This window comes from Pseudomyrmex gracilis, unplaced genomic scaffold, assembly GCF_002006095.1.
Source record: "Pseudomyrmex gracilis isolate BER0280 unplaced genomic scaffold, ASM200609v1 scaffold_45, whole genome shotgun sequence".
Classification (NCBI taxonomy): Eukaryota; Metazoa; Arthropoda; class Insecta; order Hymenoptera; family Formicidae; genus Pseudomyrmex; species Pseudomyrmex gracilis.
In genome coordinates, this window is record NW_018020629.1 from 610,221 (window position 1) to 632,715 (window position 22,495).

The window sequence follows — 22,495 nt, forward strand, 5'->3', positions numbered from 1 at the left end:
TTGGCGAAACGGATCGTTGAAACGTGACGGAATTCGTCGCTCATAATATTTCGTCGTTACGACGTACGCACGCGACGTGCGCAACGAAAGGAACTCTCTGGTGCAGGAAGGGAAGTGTCGTCGTTCCCTGTTTTAAACATGACACCCGGAGCGTCGTCTCCGCCCGTCGGGAGAACTGACGGATTACGCTCGAACGCGCTTGACGATCGGAAAGCGTCGAGAGAAGCGAGCTTCCTTCTCCTAGAACGCGCGCGATCGGGGATGAAGTTGGTCGTGTGTGCGAAAACGTAAAGGATTTTCGCCGAACGGGTGAATCTGCTGATCGATTCTCAGGAGGAGAGAAAATCTACCGAGGGTGTGTGCGAAGGAGAACGTACAAGAGTATAAAAGAGAACGTTCGATGTGGGAAACGTGCTGCAGCCAACATGTTCGCGTGCCTGTGGAATTTCTTCAACTGGTAAGAAGCAGTAATGTGTGGAATTCCGTACATATATATCACATATATGTATAAAAGACACGACCATAACGCGGAAAATACTTCGTTCCGGAACACCTGTTCTTATTCTCGCCTATTCGCCAAAAATAAAACGCCGATCGATAATTCGCTATCTGTCGAAATTTTCGCCGACTCGTCGTTTCTTTTTCATTTTCTTTTTTCTTTTTTTTTTTTTTTTTGCACTCGGAATTCATGAAATTTTCCGTTCCTCTTGTTCTCGCACACGCGGGAAGGCAGAGGAATTTCATTTACTGATTAAAAGCGCGCGGTCAGCGCCAATTAGAACACACGAACGGAATAATATATAACGAATGTTAATGCGCGAACCCGATGAACGTATTTAACGTTCGCCGAGTTCCGCTGATGACGGAACCACGTGACGTTTCCACGGGTGCGGCTTAAAATCCCCCGTTCCCCTTTATATTCCGCGTTCGTTAATCCCACCCACACCCGCGAAAATCCGACGGAGAATCCCTTCGGTCGACTGCAACTTAGCGTTGCATAATTCAGCGGAAACGGATTAGCGGACGCGCAATGCACGGACAGACGATTTCTTTCTCCTCTCTCGTGCCGCTCTCAATTAGACTTATTTAGTTTATTACCGGCAACGTTTACTCGCCTATTCCCCTCTATTTCTTTTTCTCTTTTGTGTGTTTCCCGATAACATTCGTTCCCGAAGCTCCGCCGAGCTTCTTTTTCTTTTATGCGCTCTAGCTGCTTTTTATTATAAAACGAGAAATGCGTTCTCAAAGACGTTTTATTATTTGCCGCCGCGTTTGTAACCCGTTGACACCGGGTCGTTCGCATCTCTTATCTTCGCTTTACGCGCGAAATACCTCGCGACGCGAGTAATGTAATGAAATAGAAAAACAAAACAAAACAAAACAAAAAAAATGAAAACAGGAACTCTTTCGCCGGAGCGGCGGAGAAGCACGAAAGCGTCGTCCCGCAAATCGATACCGTGTCAGACAATTAGACGAAGTTCAGCTTTCGTTCGGGGTCTTCTGCTGCTGCTGCTATTCGCGACGTCCGATTGTTGTTATTTTTTGTCGTCCGTATTATTATTTTCCGAAAGAAAATGTCCGATTATACAATCGCTCGCAATGTGTTGCAAAAACATGTGCGAAACGCAAATCACGCGAGGACGTGATTATAACCGATCCGCGAAAAAACCATGCATGAAACGCAAATAACACACGTCGTCCCTTCTCTTTCCTCCTCATACTAGACACACATACACACACACACACACACACGAGTTGGCTAAAGCAAATACTATTTTCGCACCTGTGAGTGTTATTATTTCGCGCAACATTTCAACGATGTTATTTTTTTGTTTTTTTTTTGCATAAAAGTGTCCACTTCTGTGACCCCCGTCCCATTTCAGAATTTTGAGTAATATTTTGAACGCAAAAATAAAAATATATTTTTTATATAAAATATGTGTGTAGAACACAACAAATAACGCCAATTCTGTGAAACTGTATTTTTTTTTTTTTTTTAAGAGAAAAATTCAACAAACGTGAAAATTGTTGGGAAAAGCGAAAGAATAAAACAAAAAAAAAAAAAGATTATTTTTCTGAGATATCGTTTAATCGTATTTCGAAGTTCACGCGCGATCTCTACAAACCCTTCGTATTACGTACGTCGATCGTTCGTCGGGTATCGAACTCGGTAGGGAATCTCTTACACGGAGAGAGAAAATTGGAAGATTTTTCGACGCGACTTGTCGACTGCTTTAAAATTGATTCTCGCACACTACTGTTGTAGAAAATCTCTGGTCGAATATTGCCGACGTGGAGTCCTCGGCCGGAGGACGGATGTATGTATTACCTTACATATATGAATATAAGATCTCTTCGGAGCTCGCGAGATGGAGAAAGAGAAGGAAGAAGTCTAGACGACGGACTAGCACAAATATTTTATCTCGCTCGAGTTTTCTAATAAAACCAGAGCGACGACGTCTTTTCTCTCTCTTTTGAGAATATGTCCGAGAAATCCTGGATACACTTTTTATTTTTTTTTTTTTTCGCGATGTGTACGTATCCGTGCGCGCGCGTGAATTTGTAAGGTGCGTGAACTCGCGAGCGACGTCGGCTTCGATGTATCTGGGTTTTTTCATATAGGTTTGTGTATTCGCAAGATGTATTACGCCGATGAAAACGGGGAAGAGAGGATAGACAACAAGAGCTATACAACCACAAGATCCGAGAAGTGAAAAATCGCAGTCGAGATAAAGGGTGATTGTGTGTTGTAGATAAAGAGAAGCGAGAGAGGGTAAGATGCGTATATCGGTCGAATGCGCGTGCAAAGAGATGATGTATACATATGTGTTTTATCAGTTTCGCACACCTTCGATAAAATTCGAGAGCGTGGTGTACAGAGTAATATATTTTTTATTTTGTCATCTCTGCGAGATGTGTTAAATATATTTCTGTTAAATATTTTCTAGAGATTATGGAACGTTATTAGATTTTAATACCGCGTACCGCGAGAGGAAATAAATTTATTAAAATTCACCTAATATTGCAGCGCGTGCTAAAGTACATACGGAATTGCAGCCGCGGCGCATATATAATTATACGATGTAATTATATTCGCTTATATATATCACATATATATATATATATATACACATATATATATATATATATATATTTGGACACGTATTCGTGTTCTCATTTATCTTGCGCATCTTATGACAGTTCTTGCATCCGCGAGCTCGCGGCACAAAATGTTTCATCCGCGGAACTAAACGAAAAGTGCTGCTACTCGCACGAGGCGAGTCGCGCAACGAACTTGACAAACGTAATTAATCTTCGTGCTTTCTCCGTCACGTTATTTCGTTACGACGGAGTTTTCGCGTTTGTAGCCGCGGATCTCGCCCATAAAGTACACAATAGGAAGGTTTTTGCTGATTTTTTTTTTTTTTTTTTTTTTTTTTACCGGGTCCGGGAGAGTCTCTTTCGCCGTGATTATCGATCGGCTTTGCCTTGGGGTCAACGAATAGCATAACGAGGGAAAAAGATTTTGTTGAGCGATCGCGCGACACGTGCGTACAACCGGCTAAGGGTTCATTCACACGAACGCTACGTACATACATACGTTCAAACGTACGGCGTTTCGCGCGTTGTTACGTTTGCTATCCTTGTTCGATTGTCACGGTTCTCGATATATTGCGAATAAGGCGCGGATTCTACTAGAAAAAACGTGTGTAAATAATCACAATCGATTCTATCGATTATCTTGATTGTTGCCGCTTTTATTTCGACGCTGATTGCACGGATGTGTTTCTCGATTCATGTCGTACGATTCAAGAGACACGGCACTGCCTAAACTGGTGATTAAAGTCACGTGACTTTACTTTGGTCACGTTTTTAAAGACACGTGACTAAAGTTGTTGTTTTTCCATTCCTCCTTTTCACTATTTTTGATTTTGATTTTTATGCGTTATTTCTGACATTTCTCTAACGTGTATTATATGGTTTGTAAGACGTATATACTAGCTGTCATCGCGGTGACAGGTTGTGTTCACTGACGCTAAACGTTAAAAAAAAAAAAAAAAAAAACAATAATAGCGCGCGCGTCTGTGTTGTGCTAATATAAAAAAAAAAACTTAGTGTTACGCGATCGGAGAACATTACGTTGAAAAGCTTGACAAACGGAAACGTGGCGAGAGCAAATATTTGAACTGTGTCCGAACACTGGGGCGCGGTATTTATTAATTGTTAATGCCAATCGCGTAATTGATTACAAATGTGCTTCGGTTGTCGAGCGACAATTTGTAATAATGTTGCGTTGCGCAGAGAGACGAGAGTACATATACATTTATATGCGCGTGATAGAGAAGGTTTTCGGTGAGGCACACAGGTTTGTTCGCGCAGCGCACGCAACGCGCACGTTCTATTGTGAAACTAAATAATAATGGTGATCGCGGGTATCGTAGTTGCATTCCAAGAGATTGACGTCAAACACATAATTCCCCGTTATATTCGAGGTGACTTCTCTAAATGAATTACGTCGCTTTGAAACGTAATACTCGGTGAATAAAATCTATGATACGCGCGCTTTGTGCGCGCTTAATGTACACGTATATATTGTACGAAATGAAATGTTTGTAAAATGGTAAATCTCTCCATATATACACGCGCGCGCGCATAACGGGACGAAAAATTCGACGAAAAGAGATAAAGAAAAAAAACACACAAAAAAAAAAAAGAAAGAAGGTCGGCGATTTGTTTCTTCGTTTTTCTCTCCGAAGACATCTTATTCTGTTTCAATTATACTCCTGGGGGTGCTGTGTGAGAGGAAGTGATGTATGCGGTACACCGCGACAAGACGCCGCGTATCGATCTAAACTCTCTTCGTACGTATACTCATAGATACGTATACATATAGAATAACAGGACTCTCTCGGAGTCTGTTTTGCTAATTAATTCACAGCTCGTTGAGTATACAATTCGAGTTGCCCGGTGAATATCAAATTTTCCGAGGAATGTATTGAATAAATTCACATGTGTTTTACAAATTGCTGCTCGAATCGAACAAACGATGCGAATAATCTGTTTTAAAAGCGATAGGTATTTTCGAAAAACAAATTTCCTCCAAAATTATCATCTCGATCGCAACAAAAAAGTTGTTTGTTAGTAGGCGGAGATTATCGACCGGAAGTCTATATTAATCGGCTTAGCGGTAGCACCGAACCGGTAGATAGTAGATTAAGTGTTTTTTTTTTTTTTTTTTTTTTTTTTAACATAGTTTTTCGAAGAAAAACGCGGAAGTGTCGAGGAGGAAAATACAGTTTCCTAATAGCGTTCGTCGTCACGAGAGTTTCTTGCGCACATTCTCGACACATGTCGCTCTTTCGAAAGAAGCGTCTTGTGTAATAACGATTAGCCGATGCGAAACTGCACAGGGATAAGTTTTAGTCCCGGCGATCAATATTCAACGGGAGTTTGTTAAAGCGACAGGATACATCCGCCGGCAAGTTAACATAAATTCTCCAACTAATATCCTGTCTTATGTCATTAAGCTCGGCATGCTTATAAATTGGCTTTGGCGCGCGTTTATTGCGCTTCGGCTTCCAATAAACTCTCATATCGGCCGGTCTTCGAGCACTCCAAGCCCGAGGATCGTCTTGGCGCAAGTCGGCCGTGAGTCAACTCTCTCTCTCTCTCTCTCTCTCTCGATGCGAGCATAAAGTTCGTCGATAAATTTTCTTTGGCGGTACAGAGAGTCCGAGACTCTGCGGAAAAGGCTGCGCGGAGAGGAAGACGGGAAGATAAGAGAAAGACGGAAGAGCGGAGGAGAGAGAACGGGTGTGGGAAAGGGAAACGGGAAACGTTAGCTTTATCGACTAGAGCCGGCATATTGGGACTCGCGACGTCCATATCCCGGACCTTCTTCTTCGTCGTGTTCGCCATGTTCGTCTCTTCGTTCGTCGTGTTTTACGATTACGTTCGAGTCGTATAAATGTTTTTCGCTTATACTTTTGGAAATTAAGGGAAAAAGAACGGCAAATAAAGCGCACGCCGAACTAGAGAGAGAGAGTACAAACCGAAGGCGAAACGACGCGCGTTTTCATATAGAAAACTACATTCGAAGAGAAGATCCTCTTACATCTTTCCGATATGAACCGTTACGGGACACGGACGAGCAAGCACTCCGGCATCGGTTCGTGCCAGGAGCTTTTCATTCGGGATGCAAAAATATTCGCGAATCCCGCGGAGAGATGCCTTTCATGCGCGTATGTATAGTTGTTGCTCCCTTTCCCTCTTCCTCTCATTTATCCTCGCGTCTAGCTACCAGAGTGGCTCTGTGTGTGTCTCTCTCTCTCTCTCTCTCTTTCTCATTCTCCGCCATTACATTCGTCTCATATTTATTTCTCTTCTTTCTGGTTCTTTTCCACTTCTGTGAGCGTGTTTATCTCATCAAATATGCATACATATAATATCAGTAATAGAGCAACAAAAATACGAGACGCGTTTTACTCGCGTTTTTTGAAAAAAAGTTGCTGCTAGATACGAGAACTCCAATTTAAATTTGCATGTGATTCTATATTTATCTTCAGAAATATAAAAACGCGTATTGTGTACACTTTCTTTATGAAGTATCTATTTTGTTGTAACGTTTATTTAAAAGAAAAAAAAATATATATATATATACACACACGAGACTTGGATGTGTGTTTACTCGTGTTCATTCAAGCGATTACTTCACAAGCACGGGGGATTTATACGTGCCAACCCCCCATATGTGCTAATTTTAAACTTACTTTTAACCTGACCTTCCCGCGGATGCTGCAGTTCCTGTCCGACAAGGTCGTCTGTACGACAAAAAAAAATCGTTAATGCACCCGACTTTTATTACGTATTACCGTCGTCTCTTTCTCTCGCATTCTCTCTCGCACGCGCGCGTTCGTTTATTAACAATTTATCGATGTCCAATTATTCGCGGCGTTCTTTCTATTTCCGTGGGATATCGATTTCCCGATGCCTTCTCTCGATGCGAAAATTTCTGGGTCATCTGACGCGGTGAACTTAAAATTGCTCGCGAGCAATATGTATGCGCGCGTTCGTCTGTACGAATACGTATGTGTTATATTCCCGCCGACACACAATAAAAGAAAAAAACAACTGAATCTTCCTCATAACTATCTACTGTTGGAAATTTCACACAAGGAGAGAAAGGAGACAGAGAGAGAGAGAGAAAGAGGAACGTTTGATATTACACACAAACGACGCTTTAATAACGTAAATTGCTTGTCGTGGATTTAAACGTGTTTAATCTACACGCACGCACGCACGCACGCACGCACGCGCGCGCGCGCATGCTCGCTCGCTCGCTCTCGGCGGATCGCATTAAACTCTCATTTTCAGAACGGGTTGCGTCCGCACGCGTTTTTTAATTATCTTTGTTTTACTTTGTCTCTCTCTCGTCAGCGCGCATTCGAGCGTAACTACTCTAATTTCGTTACAGCGCGATATGCCGCACAGTCTCGTATTACGGTATATGTCTCGTATAATGCGAGAATACCGCGATAAAATGTACGTAAAGAAACCGCGACAGACAGATGACACTTTTCGCGGAGAAGAGCGCTCCGTGAGTGTCTTCAAAGGATGTGCCGCAATTCTCTCTGATGTCTATTTCGCGATCGCGAAACGTTTCCACGCGCGCTCACACACGTTTCGTCACATACACACGTTTCAAGTTTCGTCGTTTTCGGTTTACATTATTATTATTATTATTATTGCTTTATTTTGTACGAAATATGGAAGTATATTCAAAAAACATTTCCATACATTTTATAATTTGTATATTTATTCGATACCGACAATATATATATATATATATATATCAAGCTTTAAAACTCGAGCTCTCAATGAATACGTTTGGTATCAATTTTTTAAATATTTTATAATTGTATAATGCAAAATATCCATTGAGCCATTTGAAAAACAGCAATAAAAAATTTAGCGGATCAAATTTCCCCGAGTTATTACTTTATATTTCGTCAATGTTCGCATCTGTATTTTTTTTTCTTTCTTTTTTTTTTTTTTCACTCAAATTGCTCTGTATTTTTTAGCAACTCTGAAGATGCGACGCGCCAAGTTTCCGAATGCAAACAACGCCCGAAGTGAAGCACGAAGTGATATAATCGCGGCGTGTTGGGGATTTGCCGGCGCGCGCTTATATCCCTCGCCGAGTTCTCTCTCTCTTTTTCTCTCTCTCTTCGTCTCTCTTCTGCAAAGCAACGTTCCTCAAACCCCCAAAAAGATCGGTGCGGTTGATACGGTCGCGTGGCACACAGGGAAAACGTATGCCGCACGTTCGCGCGAAGTAAACGCGAGTGTTCACGTCGTGCCACACATCAAAGGGTTAAATCGTGGCGCATCGCGCCGCATCGCGACGACCCAATTTCAACGTCGTAGCGAGGCAAACGCACACCCTCCTCGATGTTGTTTATAATAACGTCGAGGAGGTGTGCGCGAAGTTTCTCTCCCCGTCTAATTTCGCGTCATCGAGTGTCTCTCTCGAGTATCGCTTTTACATACAACGAACGATCGATCGATTATACGCGCGAGAGCCACTAGAGGTTTGTTTTGTTGCAGCGAGATATTACCCTCGAAATATGATTGTTCGAGTATAATTCTATGCGTACGTGTACAAATATTTATGTGCGCGTACAACAATTGCAACAGCAATAACGAGAGCATCGATAAGAGTCGTCATTTGCGGCGTATCGAACTGTCTGTTATCGACGTTTATTTCATTGTTACGTTACACAAATCGTGTAATGTGTTAATTCGATTGTGTTGGTACGCAATAAACAATGTAATTCTAATTTTAATCAAAGTATTAGATCGTATTGGAAATAAAAACTACCGCGTTGTTTTTTTTTTGCGCGCGCATTATCGGCTTCGAGAGGCGCAAAGGTATTTTAAATATAGAATCTCGCCACACACGTGCGTTTCGATAATGTAATTATTATCGTCACCGCGCGCGTCTTTCCCGTATCTCGCGTTCGACGAATGTGAGAGATTTATCTGGAAATCTCGCTAGAGTAAAAATAGTAGGAAAACATTTATCAGAGTGTGACGTTGTTGTTGATTGCGAGGAACGCGACAATTCTACGGAAGATTCACGCAAAGAGGAAACAATGATCCCGCGACTCAATGAATGAGGAAACAGCTCCATTAGAGCGCGCGAATGCGGCTTGGTACATTGGTTTTTAATTACGTCGTGAACTCTCGGAAGTTATATACGACGAATGTGTTTCTCTCTCTCTCTCTCTCTCTCTCTCTCTCCTTCTCTCACACACATTTCCTCCGGAAGACCGCTAGAGCAGCAATTTTGTGCCAATTAAGGACGGTCATTAAGACCAGTCGCGCAGTCGCGGATTGCAAGAGGACCGGAGAGACACGAGCCACGCAATGGAGTGTGTCTAGAATTTCATTTAGACGGCTGTAGATATATATATATATACACGCTGTATCGCACGGCGCTGTTTCAGCTGAACGCGAACTATTAATGACATTAATCATTCGGGGCGCATAGAACGCGCGCTTGCTCAATCGCGGCCGAGATATCGATGTAGTAGGTGGGTTTTGGTCCGTTACGGTCGATTATCTTATCGTCGTGCAAACGCGATTGGACTGATGTCGAGTTAAGGAGAGATCAGCAAGCGCGGGCGGCGAACACACAATTCGCTCGCGGATTCCCAAGCGAGCGAATTGAAAACGAACGACGACGGGACACACACACAGAATCGGTCAATCGAATCTGCGGTTTCGATAGATACATTGCGCGAGACGTATCCACGTACGTCGCTTTTAGCTTTAAAGCGAATTTGAGACTTTAAGCTGTGTGTGCCATCACGGGGATGAAAACGAAACCGACAATTTTCGATTCGGCTGCGCTCTCGTCGGCGAGAACTCGATCGCCGTCGAATCAACGATCGCTTTCGTAATTGATATATACATGTATGTACACGCGGAGGAAAAAAAAACAGAGATGATACATTTGGGGGGCGAAAGATCGAAGAAAACTTGGAATTCGATCTTTTTATTTTGATCGTAAATACCGAACGAGCGTAAGGATTTTTATTTCCGCGCGAAAATACGCGCGGAGATACGTCGCGTTCGAGGGAAATCGTACGGTAAGGCCGGATGTAACGATTGTTTTTCGCTAAGGTTCCTCGAAGCTGGAAACGTGATTGAGACGATATCAAGCGAGCGTCGTTCGATATCGCACTTTCGGCACACGATATCGGCACATGAACGTTCATCATATTTTGATGGCAGTCGGAAGGGGAAAGGTTTTTCCCCGTATTGGCGTTTCAATTATCAACGGTAGCGCGGATACTCGCCGCGTTGGATACTCGCCGAGAGAATTCGCGATCGCATCAATTTATAATAACTCTTGCAATTTTGGGGAGGGGAAAAAAACGCGGAGGAGGAGAGAGCGGATAAAAATCGAATGTTTGCTCGCGATCAATCGATGTTCGCGCGTTTTTTCACGTGCGTGCGCATCTCGTCTCGTCACGTCACGCGTTCGCCGTATCACGGAAGAGAGGATAGTGTATATGGATGGAGTTTACGTGCTCTCTCGTCGCCGCTCTCACACGAATAAAATCGTCCGGCGCGATAAATCGATCTCCGTCGACTAACCGAGGCGACTTTCCGAACGAGCAACCTCGCGCGTCACGTCGCGCAGCTACATCGCACTTCGCGCGCGACGTGCAAAAGCTCAGGGTAATAGAAAGCGACGGCGCGTTATGCGCTTCGCGCGCGCGCGCGCGTATTCCGTCTCGGTTTTTACGACTTGCGTAGTGTGTGTGTTATTGACTTTTTCTTTCCGAGCGTTCGGCGCGCGAGATTCCCGTTGGAATATTATTGAAATTACATTATTAAAAATTATTTTTAATCATCGATCCGTTTTCGTCGCATATGATACGGAGGACGCGATTGCTCTTTGGATTTTTGTTTTTTTTTTGGCGGAAATTGCGGAGGCAATAATTTCGCACGAATAATTTTATCTCAACGTTTTAAAAACTCGCCGGTACGAAAACAATTTATTTCCCCGTTAATGAATAAATATGATTCTCTTTCATAAACATAGAGTCATATTGCGATAAAAAGACGAGGAAGATAAAACGCAATATAATGTTCGTGCAACGATATAATGTTTTATTTATTTTATTTATTTATTTATTTTTTTCAAGCTTATAGAGCTAGAGAGAGAGAGAGAGAGAGAGAGAGAGAGAAATGAATGCGCGTTCATAACCCGAATGGACGTCCGGTATTTTTCTAAGGGAAAAAATGTGCATTTCACATGGCACGCGTTACGTTGTTCCAATACGCGGCTCGCTGTTGGATAAAAATGTTTGTATTTCAGGAAACTCCGCAAATGAAACTTTCATATCAGTATCTTCATTTTTTTTTTTTGTTTTTTTTTCGAGGCAATAATATCGACCGGTGTCTCCGCCAGTGTGGCCAATAAATTTTCGATGACCTTACGACGAAAAACGCCGCCGAGGCGCGCGCGCTCCGTCGTCGTTCGCATTGTCTGAAGAAACGAGGTCGAGATTCGTCAGCAAGTTGCGGGAGCGTAAAGTGACGATGTACTTCGACAGACACGTTAAAGGATTATTGTTGAAGTTTAGGAGGAAGTGTATAGACGAGAGAAGAAGTTTTCGCGCGCGCGCGTTCCCGCGATGTGGAAAATATAGAGCGAAGATTATCGCGTGAAAAAGCGAGCGAGCGCGAAAATTGATGGAAATATATAAAAGTCGTAATGTGAAATATAATATTAAAATAACAATAATAATATTTATACGGATGACAAAATATATGCAAAAGTAATTTTGTTTTCACGTCGTAATAATATAAATTTAATATAAAATATCGACGTGTATAATTCGTGACGTTTATTTATATAATTATTACAAATGTTCTGAACAATCGTTTGTCTTTTTTTTATGTTACAGGCTCGACTCGCCGGTGACCAGCTCGTCGCCCGGGATGGACAACAAAAAGGTGAAAATGATTGCATGCGCGCAATACGCAATTTCTCTCACCAATATATTCTCCCATCGATCTTCAAATATTATCCTACACACTAGTCTTGAAAAATATGTTTGCACTTTCCGCACGCGCGCGCGCGCGAAATTACGTAGATATACATCTAACCCATTTTATATCAACGAGAGGGAGTTTGAATTTACGACGAGTGTGTGGCAGGTTAGAACGGAGCGTACGAATCTCGCCATAAATAACAATCGCTCCCGCGATCGATTATTACCTACTGTTTTGGAACCGCAATGTTTAATGAGTTGCACAGCCGCGACCCCGCGGCACCTTTGTGCACGGAGAGGGAGAACGATGGAGGTTGGTGCGCGCGAAATATCGAAATTACCCTCTCCCAATTAGAGGCATCGCTCGAAATTAACGCTTGTGACGATTGGAACTAATGGCGAGTGATGCAAACTCGCGCGCGCGCGCGCGTCTCGTGATTGAATTCAACAGCGCGAAAAGAGAAAAGGAATAGAAAGGAAAAGAAACGGAAACTTTTGCCAAGAGCGGAGTCTCTCTCGGCTGTTTTTTTCTTTTTTCTATTCCGCGAAACAAAGTTTTCTCTCCGGGATCGGCGTGCTCTGCACGACGAGTTTCGCGTCTCCTAGCGGCCGCTAGTTTCCGCCTCGTCGACGAACCGCGCGCCCCACAGCTTCTGTAATTTAACGGATTACTCAATGGCTACTCCCCTTTCCGGTGCTTTTTCGCGACGAAAATTCGCACAGCGCGACATTTCGCGAACCGAGACCCGGACAGTCAGACGACGCTTGTTGCGTGCTTCTGCTCAGCTGCGTCTTTCTCGCTGCGATGTTAGTCGTCGCGATCGTGCGAGAAAAAAACATCGAATGCATTCACGCAGATCTCGTACCGTCGAGATAGTTCCGCAAACAGAGAAATTTCATCTCGGAAGAACTGAGATACGCGGAGAACTAACTTTTCTCTGATTTTTCCTTCAGGAGATTATAAGAGACGGAAGAACTTCAAAAAATAAATATTGATTTCTCATTCGTAAAACACATTAAATATTTGTTAAATATTTCGCGACTGACTGGTTTTTTTCGATTTAGAAATGCACTTCGCGCATTATTTGCGCGCGTGAGTCGTCTGGTTTGTTTTTTCTTTTTTTTTTTTTTTTTTTTTTTTTTGCCGAAGACAATTGCGGGACTTTGCGGCAGTTAAGAATACAGACCGTGTAATCGGCATTTCTCTGGCGGAAAAACTGCGCGCGTAACCGAGGGGAACGCGCGCTTTCCAGGAGTTTTTATGCTCGCGCCTNTTTTTTTTTTTTTTTTTTTTTTTTGCCAATGACATTTGCGGTACTTTGCGTCCGTGAAAAATACAGACCGTGTAATCGGCATTTCTCTGGCGGAAAAACTGCGCGCGTAACCGAGGGGAACGCGCGCTTTCCAGGAGTTTTTATGCTCGCGCCTCCCCTATCTTATAGATAAGATCTACGATCTCACATGTCGACAAGAAGTTCTCCCCCCGAACGTAAGATCTGCCAAATATCTGCGCAGTTCTCTCGTCGTCTGAGTAAAACGACGACTGCGGTTGTCGAGTTTTTTTTTTTTTTTTTTTTTTTTTAAATTTTCCTCCATGAAGAACGTTCGTTCAATAAACGTGTCATGCATAATTTATCGTCTTTTGTCATTTCATTTTCGACGACGAGGCGCGCGGAAGAACATTGCCGCGGGGAGAACTTCGTGTTGACGGAAAGAATTTCCGCGTGTATCGATTCCGTTCTTTAATGTCGCCCAAACCGTTTTCCAGGAGCAAATGTTAATCTTCGAGAAGCAAATGTTATCCTTCCTTATTTTTCGCGAACAGCGTTAACAAACGTTAACGCGCACGATCGCAACACGGTAACGATCGCGCGCAAGTATTTAATCGGAAAATACGCGAGCGGCATTGTTGCGTGTACCGTACGTAAAATCGGGTTTTGTCTCCGCTGACGCGCGTCGTTACATACCGCGTCGCGAAATGTCGCTGAAAATTCCGGTGGAGAGAAGAGAGAATCGGTTAAAAGCAAATGGAGAGATGGCGAACGATAAATTATTCATTTCCACGTCAAGAGAACGGCGAGTTTCCGCGACCCTCTCGAATCTTTTGTGCCGATACGCGCGCGCTTCTCTTTTTTTTCTTGCACGTGTATTTTTTAAATCGAACGAACGGAAGAACGGAGGCGGAGAAATCGATCGCGGACTGCATAATACAGCGAGTATTCTACTTCGGAGGATTAAATCTGACCGAACGCTTCGCCGGAGCGAGCACGTGCCCGTCGTTGATGAATATGCATTCCCGGCTTACACGTCTGTCAGGCAATTAATTATTTAGCAATTTTTTCTTTTTTCGTAAAATGTCAGTCCGGATTTTTGTTCTCTTCCCACGCGTAACAAAAGAGACAAGGGAATTATCGGTGGATCGGCAAGCGAATTTTCGGGCCCCCAGAGATTCCGAACCGTCGATCGCTCGCCCGTCGAACGGTGGATTTTCTCGTTTTTTTTCCTCTTCTTTTTTTTTCTTTTTTTTTTTTTTCGTTCTCGTGGCTTTTCATTATCGGATAGATGTTCCGATCACGACGGAAAAATTTTCGTCGGCCGCTGATGGCGAGTAGTTCTCGCGATAACGTGACCGACGCGCGATGCCGGTAAAGCGGAAAAGCGGATTTTCGATCAGTTTCGCATTTCAGGAAGGCAAGCGAATAAAAGGTGTCCGAGATTCCGGTCGCGTGCTGACCGAAGAGAGACGATTTCAAATTTCACAGAGGATTTATTGCACCCCGGCTTTCTGTCTTGTCTCCATGCGCGAGGGATATATATCGCATTACCGTCGTTACACACTTTCTATCCCGATGAAAATATTTCAATCCACTCGGTGCGCATCTCTTCCTCCCGGTGTCGCGTGTCGTGACACGCGTCCGTCATGTAAAAAAATCATACACATCACGTGTTTCCGTAATAATCCGAAAAACGCGCGATATATATCAGTTTGTTATTGTATTTTATACCGTGCGCTCAGTAATGATTTATTATTGTTTATTGATTTATTTATTATTATTATCACTTATCAGTTATTATTTATTGTTTTTATTATTATTATACGTATATGCACTTCGATCGCATTTCTTCTACGTTACGGGTTACTGCCTTACATTGCTCGTCTTCTTAAATCAAATAAGTAATTAATGAGCGCACCTCGAAATTATCGTGCAGATTTCTCTCGTAATGAACTATTTTCCTTGATGAAAATTTAATTAGCTCCTTCGCGTCACTCGCGCGATCTTTCTCCTTCGGAGATTTCTCATATTAAAAACATTCTTATAATTAAAATTAAACCCGAAGCAGAAATTTGTGTGTGTGTGTGTGTGTGTGTGTCGAGACAATTCCTCCGGAAATTACTTAACGAACAAGAGGTCATTAATCTCAATCTAAGGAAAAGCACGTTCGTCTTCTTGCAGATTGTCCAGGCGACCACGCCGCCTGCCGTGCCTGTTCAGGTACGTAGCAAACAGGATAGCTCGGGGGTGGCGGCCTCGGTGTCGGGGGTGCGTAGACGAAGCGGTCCTCAAGGAGGACTGCGCTCGCCCGCCGCAAAGAGACCCGTCTCAGCCCCCGTCGCGCTCCAAGGATGGTTGCACAAGCAGGGTTCGGAGGGTCTCATGCTGTGGAAGAAACGTTGGTTCGTGCTCTCCGAGTACTGCCTCTTTTATTATAAAGGTGAGTTTCGCGAATTTCTTCGCGAAAACTTCAACCACGTCGCCGTTTCTCTTGTTTTTTTTTTCCGAAACAGAAAGCTCTAACGTGTTGCGAGCCCACAAATTCAACGTCGGGTGATTAAACGTCGTTTATTTGCCGCATAATTATCGCAATTGATATTACGTAATCTGTGTAATTATTATATTATCAATTATCCTAGAACAACTATTAATAAACAATTAGATGAACATTAAGGTTAATTGCCTCGACAAATAAATAGATATTAATAAATAAATGGATATTATTAGTGATATATATACAATGTTCTAGATTGGGAAAATTGATTCGTTTTGATAAAATAACACGCATTGCGCGACACAAATTGTCGTCAAGAGAGATCTATTTTCGAGAAACGTACGAGGGTTGCGCGTACAAATAGTACATAGCGGGAAAATTTTATTACTTATAATAAATTCATTAACGGCGGGGTCGATAAAAGTTGCTGGTGAAAATAAAATTCAAGAATGTCACTTTGTTCGAACGTTTTTCATTCTAAATCCGCGCTATTTACGAACTTTTTCACTGGATTCGCCAGTTTCGCGAAGATATTCTTGGCGTTTCGCCAAGTTTAAAACACTTCCTCTCTTTTCTATCTTTCTCAATTGAAGTTTAACTCTCCCCGTCCTCCGCTCCGTTTAGGAGCCGCACGAACGACCAATTTCCGGTCTACTTGAAACGCGTCGCTGCTCTTCTAATCCGACTAGTGGCGTTAATTACATCCGGCGCTCTTTGATTCGCGGTACATCGTCGCGAGAGCCGTCGTGTGTCGTCGCGTCATAGATACATCTCCCTCCCGGAGTCGACGATCGCACTTTGCCTTCCACGGCGGCTGTGAGAATGAAGTTTGCGCGGAAGAAGTTTTGCGGAACACGGTTCGACGCGTCGTTTGTTCCGTGACGAAACTTCGTTAAATTAGATTCGATAGACACACCCGTCCTCTAATTAGCGGCTTGTCGAGACTCTCGGAGGAGGCAATATCTTTGCGTACAAAAGCATCGGAACTCAATATACTCCGGCGAACAAACTCTTCTTTGCGCGAGGATCGATCCGCGAGACTGGTTTGTGAAATACAAAGTTCTGTTTCAACGTGCTTGCGCAGAAAATTGTATAATCCAATCGATCGGGGCGCGTGCGAAAGAAATATCTGATCGTTCGTTAAAGCTTTCGGTTTTTTGAAGAAAAAGAAGTATCGCGCGAAACCCCAGGACAAGATTTGGTTTTTCTTTCGAGCAAAGTTTGGAGAGTCGGTTGTGTTACGGTTAAACACACATCTCCCGTTGTGATCACCGAAACTATTTTGAAGTTTCAACCGCCGCAGACACGAGATTTCACTTTGAACGCTTGATTGCTTTGATATCGCGATAGAATTCGCTCGAATTCGCGTTCCAATCAAATTTGCACTTTTGAGAAACAAGCGCGGTGTGTTCATCTTGCGTTTCTAGCTATTCGACTTCAATAAAAGAGCAACTATATTAGTTATTGAAAATTCCGATCTCTATAATTGGTTTATTGCTCTCTCTCTCTCTCTCTTCGGCGAATCTCCGCTCGCTCGCGAAATTAATTTCGCACATACATTCCCGCTTGTCCGAAAACGAGAGAATTCGCTCGACGAGATTTGCGCAAATCCAAATAAATAAATACATACATGTACGCGCGCGCGCGTGCGATACATTCAAAATTTCGCGTTTTATTCCATCACCGTGGAAGCGATTTCGTGTCTCTTCGGGATCGATGCCACTGTAAACCGGGGAAAAATCGCGCGAATGTTTATTCTTGCAAATGTTTAAAGTCGCACAAAAGTATGTATGGCGTAAACTCGCAAACATTTTACAAGGTTTAGATCGTATCGCGATGAAGAGAGAGAAAGAGAGAAAACTGTGATGAAAAAAATATTTTTCAAAAGGTCAGGAAGAAAATACATAAGTAAGTATGAAAGTAAAAATATCGTATCATCGAACAGCATTATTTATTAAATCTATATCGGAGAATGTGGAGAAATAAAACGACCGAATGTCACCGCCAATATTTTAGCATTTGACCGAGTATTCGCGCACATGTGGCATCGTGAAATTGCAATTTTATTCATTACGAAAGACAAATGGAAACATCTATATCATCTATACCGTCGTCTGTTTGCGACGCGCGCAATGTTTTCCTCGCGTTCAAAAATTCAAAGCGTTCCCGAAATATATCGCCGGGCGACCGCAGTGCTCTCACAGCGAATCTGACTTATTTCCACGTGAAATTGATGCCGTCGTTCGAATGTAATGTTTAAGAGGAGACGAGAAACCCGAGAAACCTCTCCCGTCTTTTTGCGAGACGCGCAGACGCAAATGCAACAATATGTATTACGAATTTTCAGGCCCGGAAGAAGAGAAGCTGTTAGGCTCGATACTACTACCTTCGTACAGAGTCACGGTCTGCAAACCCGAGGACAAAGTCAACAAGAAGTTCGCCTTCAAGGCCGAACACGCGAACATGAGGACTTACCACTTCGCAGCCGACAGTCGCGAGAGCATGAATCAATGGGTTAACGCCCTGACTCTGGCAACACTTTTGCAGGATCCCAACCCGTGAGTTTATATAATTACGTTCGGATCTCTGTAATTAGAAAATTACATTAAAAAATAAAAATAAAAAACACACCTCGATTGCACAAAATTAAATAAGCAAAATTAAATGAAAAATTCAACAAAAAGTAACTTTAGTTATTCTCAATCAAAATGTTAATTTTCTCAAATTATATTTTCCGATAAAACAGAAAAAAAAAACATTCTTATTTATTAAAGAGTTCTTTTAAAGAGTATTAAATATTTGAAAAATACTAAAACTAACAAACATTGAAAACAGATTCGCGCGGATACAGTACTTGTGATGAGTTAGCGATGCACATTTTTCGGTTCTCTGTTTGATCTTGTTTCGCCGTGACGCGAAACTCGCTTTTATTAACCCACAGGAGAGATGGAATATCCCTCTTTAAACGTATTAACGCTGCTCTCAACGTCTTTCTCAAAAGACGAATGTTTTGAGACAACATCGCGAAATGTTAAACTTCATCTGAAACGCGAGAGAGAGATCCGATGCCAAGATCCCGAAATTAGCTCGACACTGCGACACGTAGTGGCGATGAACATCTCTTTGATGCGCCACGGGGGAAATTGGGACGAGAGACAACCACCGGGCGTTTATTTGCACGCAAAAGTATCGCCGACGCTGTAGCCGCGGCGCATCTGTCGTTCGCGCGTTATCGCGGTGTAACTAACCAACTCGTTAGTTAGTTTCCCTGGGAGTTATTTGACTCGCGAAATACCGTTGCCTGCGTGGAGATGAGAACCGGACTCGCGCTGCTCCGTTTGTCCATTAGCACCGCTCCATCCGGCAACGACACGGGTAGTAGCGCACACAATGAACGGGTTGGTCCGCGAACCCGGTTGGTACACGGGGTTTTTGGCGGAAATTCAATATAGACAACCAAAAAATGTGGCAAAAAAACGTAGATTTTTCCCGTTTCAGCAGTTTCAGAGAGCCCAACTAAGTGAAGACTGAATTATTCTTTTTATTTACAAAGTAAACTTTTCTTCGCGAGAGTCGGTGCAACCGCGATAAAGAATTTTAATTCAAACGTGAAATTGATAAAAAAAAAACTTGAAGAAAGACTTGGAAAAATTATTCTTTCATTTAAATACGTTTGACGGACACACACAAGAAACCAGGATAAACGCACGAGAGAGAGAGAGAGAGAAAGAGAGAAAGATGTGCTAAAGAGATTATAAAATGTTTTGAATTTTATAAATTTTCCAGTGGCGCGGGCGAGGCTGCGGTTGTCATAGAAATAGCCGGGCAGCAGGACGGCGAGCGGAGCGCACGACCCAGCGTCTCGTCGATCTCGTCGATTCTGAACCAAAGCGCCGACGACAGCGACTCGGGCTTCCACGGTTTTCAATCGCGCGATGATCCAAGTCACGCGTCCAACAACAATTCGAGCCCGAACAGCGCCAACACCGCCTCGTTCCCAAATCTCAGCAGCAACAGCAACGGCAATTCCAACAACAATCACACAAGCGACTCCGGCCACGTGATGATGAACGGATGGGTGCAACATTCGCCGCAGTACGGCCAGCCGAGCACCTCTCAGCCGCAACAGCAACAATACGCGCACTTGCTGGTGTCGCAGCAGCAACAGCAGCAACTTCAATCGGGTCACTCGCATCAGCATCAGGCGTTGCTTCATCAACATCTGTCGCATCAGAACGCGCTTCCGAGTCATCAGTCGCATCCGCACAAGCATGTTATTCAATCATCACCGCAGCAGCAGCAGCAGCAACAGTTGCAGCAATCCCAACAGCTGCAGCATCCCGGCAACATTCAAACGGTGCAGCCGATGCCACGGAAATTCGGACAGCCGATTTACGCGAACGCACCGCCAAAACCCAGAAGACTGACAGACGGTTCCAACGAGTACTCGACACCGTCGCCGGATCCGGATTACCGGAAGAGTCCGGTATCGCCGGACGTCACGGTGACCAGCAAGAGTCCGATGTCCGATTACGACAGAGGCAACGCGATTTACGGGACGCGAATGACTCAGGCTACGCAGCAGAGTCTGCGCATCGACAAGTCGGGTTTGAATTACTGTTACGGTCAGACCGGTCAGCCGACGGAGAGGAGGACTCCGGACACGTACGGGCGCAGCGCGAAGCCGAGGAACAGCAGCCGGGGCAACGGCGATTACGAGGAGGTGTACGGCACGCCGCAATTGTATCAAAGACCCGCAGGACCTGTGGGCTACACGAAGGGAGCGTCCCCGGCTCCCATCCCCATCCCCGTGTACGCGCAGCAGCAGCATCTGCAGCAGCAACTGCAACATTCGCCTGTCGCGCCGGCCAACCGTGAGTCTTTGTGCGCACTTCTGTTTCCGTCTTACGCTCGCGGCTATTTATACAAAGACGCGAGGTAATTAGTGCGGCGAGCATCGCGGTTTCTCTCACCCCGAGGGTAAAGGGTGAAAACACATTATCCGAACGTTATATGTTTTTATCTCCGACAACAAACCGGGTTTTCTTTATCCGAGGCTACATTAAGAATACGAGAGATTAAAAATACAATACTCGTTAAAAAGTAGCAATAACGTTGCTTTGATATTTTATACTTTGTGTGCGGGTGTGTGTGCGTGTTATTACTTTCACGCAAGGATATGAAAATCGATTATGAAAATCATTAACAAAATTAAAGATTAAGAAAATTATTAAAAAAGAAAATATTCGAAATCCTTCGTGTAAGCTGCCGCGCACATTCACGAAAATTCAAAAGATTTCGTGTGTGTTATTCTTTTTCGAATGTCACTTTTTCAATTACACAACAGTGAGAAATTTTAACAAAAATTATCTCTAAAAATAAATACATGTTATCGTGCATTAATTAAAAGTGATAATATAAAAAATTGCAAGAACAACAGTTATAACAATCGATAATAATCGATCGTGATTGATTTCTTTTCTTTTGAGCATCGCATTTCTCGCGATGAAGTTTTTTTTTATGCTCTTTGGTTTTCTCGCGGTAACAAAAAGTATTGAGCGGCACCTTAATCCGACCGGAGAGAGTCCCGGACGCGCGATGATACAAAAACGAGCGGCGCGTCATACGTAATCTTTTTAGTGTCGATGGTGAGGCAATCCAGAACTCAACCGCCACCGCGACCGCACAGCGCGGACTTCTTGGAATACGAGGCGGCTAGGCGACCCCAGCAACAACAACCCACACAGTGCGAGAGACCCCCGGATCAGCAAAGACGTCCGCAGAGGCCTAAATCCAGCTTAGATATAGTCAACCCGTCGGACGCGACTAACGACGGTTACTTTTACTCCGAGGAAAGGTAAGTCGGCCAGGCCCGTAAATCTACTTTCTACATTTTATACCGTGCGAGAGAAAGAAAAAAAAACACACACGCGCGCGCAAGAGGAAAACGATTAGTAATCCTTTGTGAGAAGAAATCATCTGACGACCGCGTGTTTGTGTTCAGATACGCGGCGCAGATGCGGCAGTCCGCTGTGTACTTGCACCAAACGCCACAGCACTACCAGCAACAGAGGAATCAGTCCCTCTCGCGTCCCACGATGCAGACGAAACCGCCGGGTATTCGCGACAAAACCGACGAGAGTAGAATATCCACATTGCCGGATTCCTCGTGTCCCGTTCTGAGGCGCAGCACGCAGCGGGATCACGTTCATCAGCAACACACGATGCCCGCTCAGTCGCTGACGCAGAGACATTCCGAGTGAGTCATCCGTACATCGTCCGAATAAGTAATTAACCCGCAACGGAGTTGAGAGAAGTAGAAGAGCCCTGTTTGACATTTTTCCGAGTTCAGACGATTTCGAAATATCGCGCGTAAATAAAAAACTGTGTGTGTGTGTGTTGTTGGCCGCGACCGACGAGAGATCAGATTGTTGTTTTCGCGTACGTCGAGAAAGAGAAAACGTTGTTCGCATCTGAAATTGTTCGAACTTTCATGTTCGATGAATTTTCAGAAAACTCGACTTTCTCTGCGATCGTGTTTGGAAGAAGTATTTGCAAAATTCAGAGCGCGCTCGAATATTTGAAATCAGATCCGCGTTGAATTTCATATGAAGATTTTTGAAGATATTTTTTCAATTTTCTCGATTGTTTTTTGT

At 43.7% G+C, this 22,495-nt stretch overlaps 1 protein-coding gene across 1 annotated transcript in view; it reads left to right on the plus strand.

The window, feature by feature from the left end:
• The first annotated feature begins 15,646 nt into the window (after positions 1–15,646).
• Positions 15,647–22,495, plus strand: part of LOC109853211 — a 55,926-nt gene continuing 49,077 nt past the window's right edge. The window contains exons 1-5 of the mRNA XM_020425095.1: positions 15,647–15,785; positions 18,187–18,397; positions 19,626–20,713; positions 21,480–21,696; positions 21,844–22,098. Coding sequence (XP_020280684.1) covers positions 15,728–15,785; positions 18,187–18,397; positions 19,626–20,713; positions 21,480–21,696; positions 21,844–22,098 — 1,829 coding nt within the window. The 5' untranslated portion in view covers positions 15,647–15,727. The remainder of the gene's footprint in view (positions 15,786–18,186; positions 18,398–19,625; positions 20,714–21,479; positions 21,697–21,843; positions 22,099–22,495) is intronic.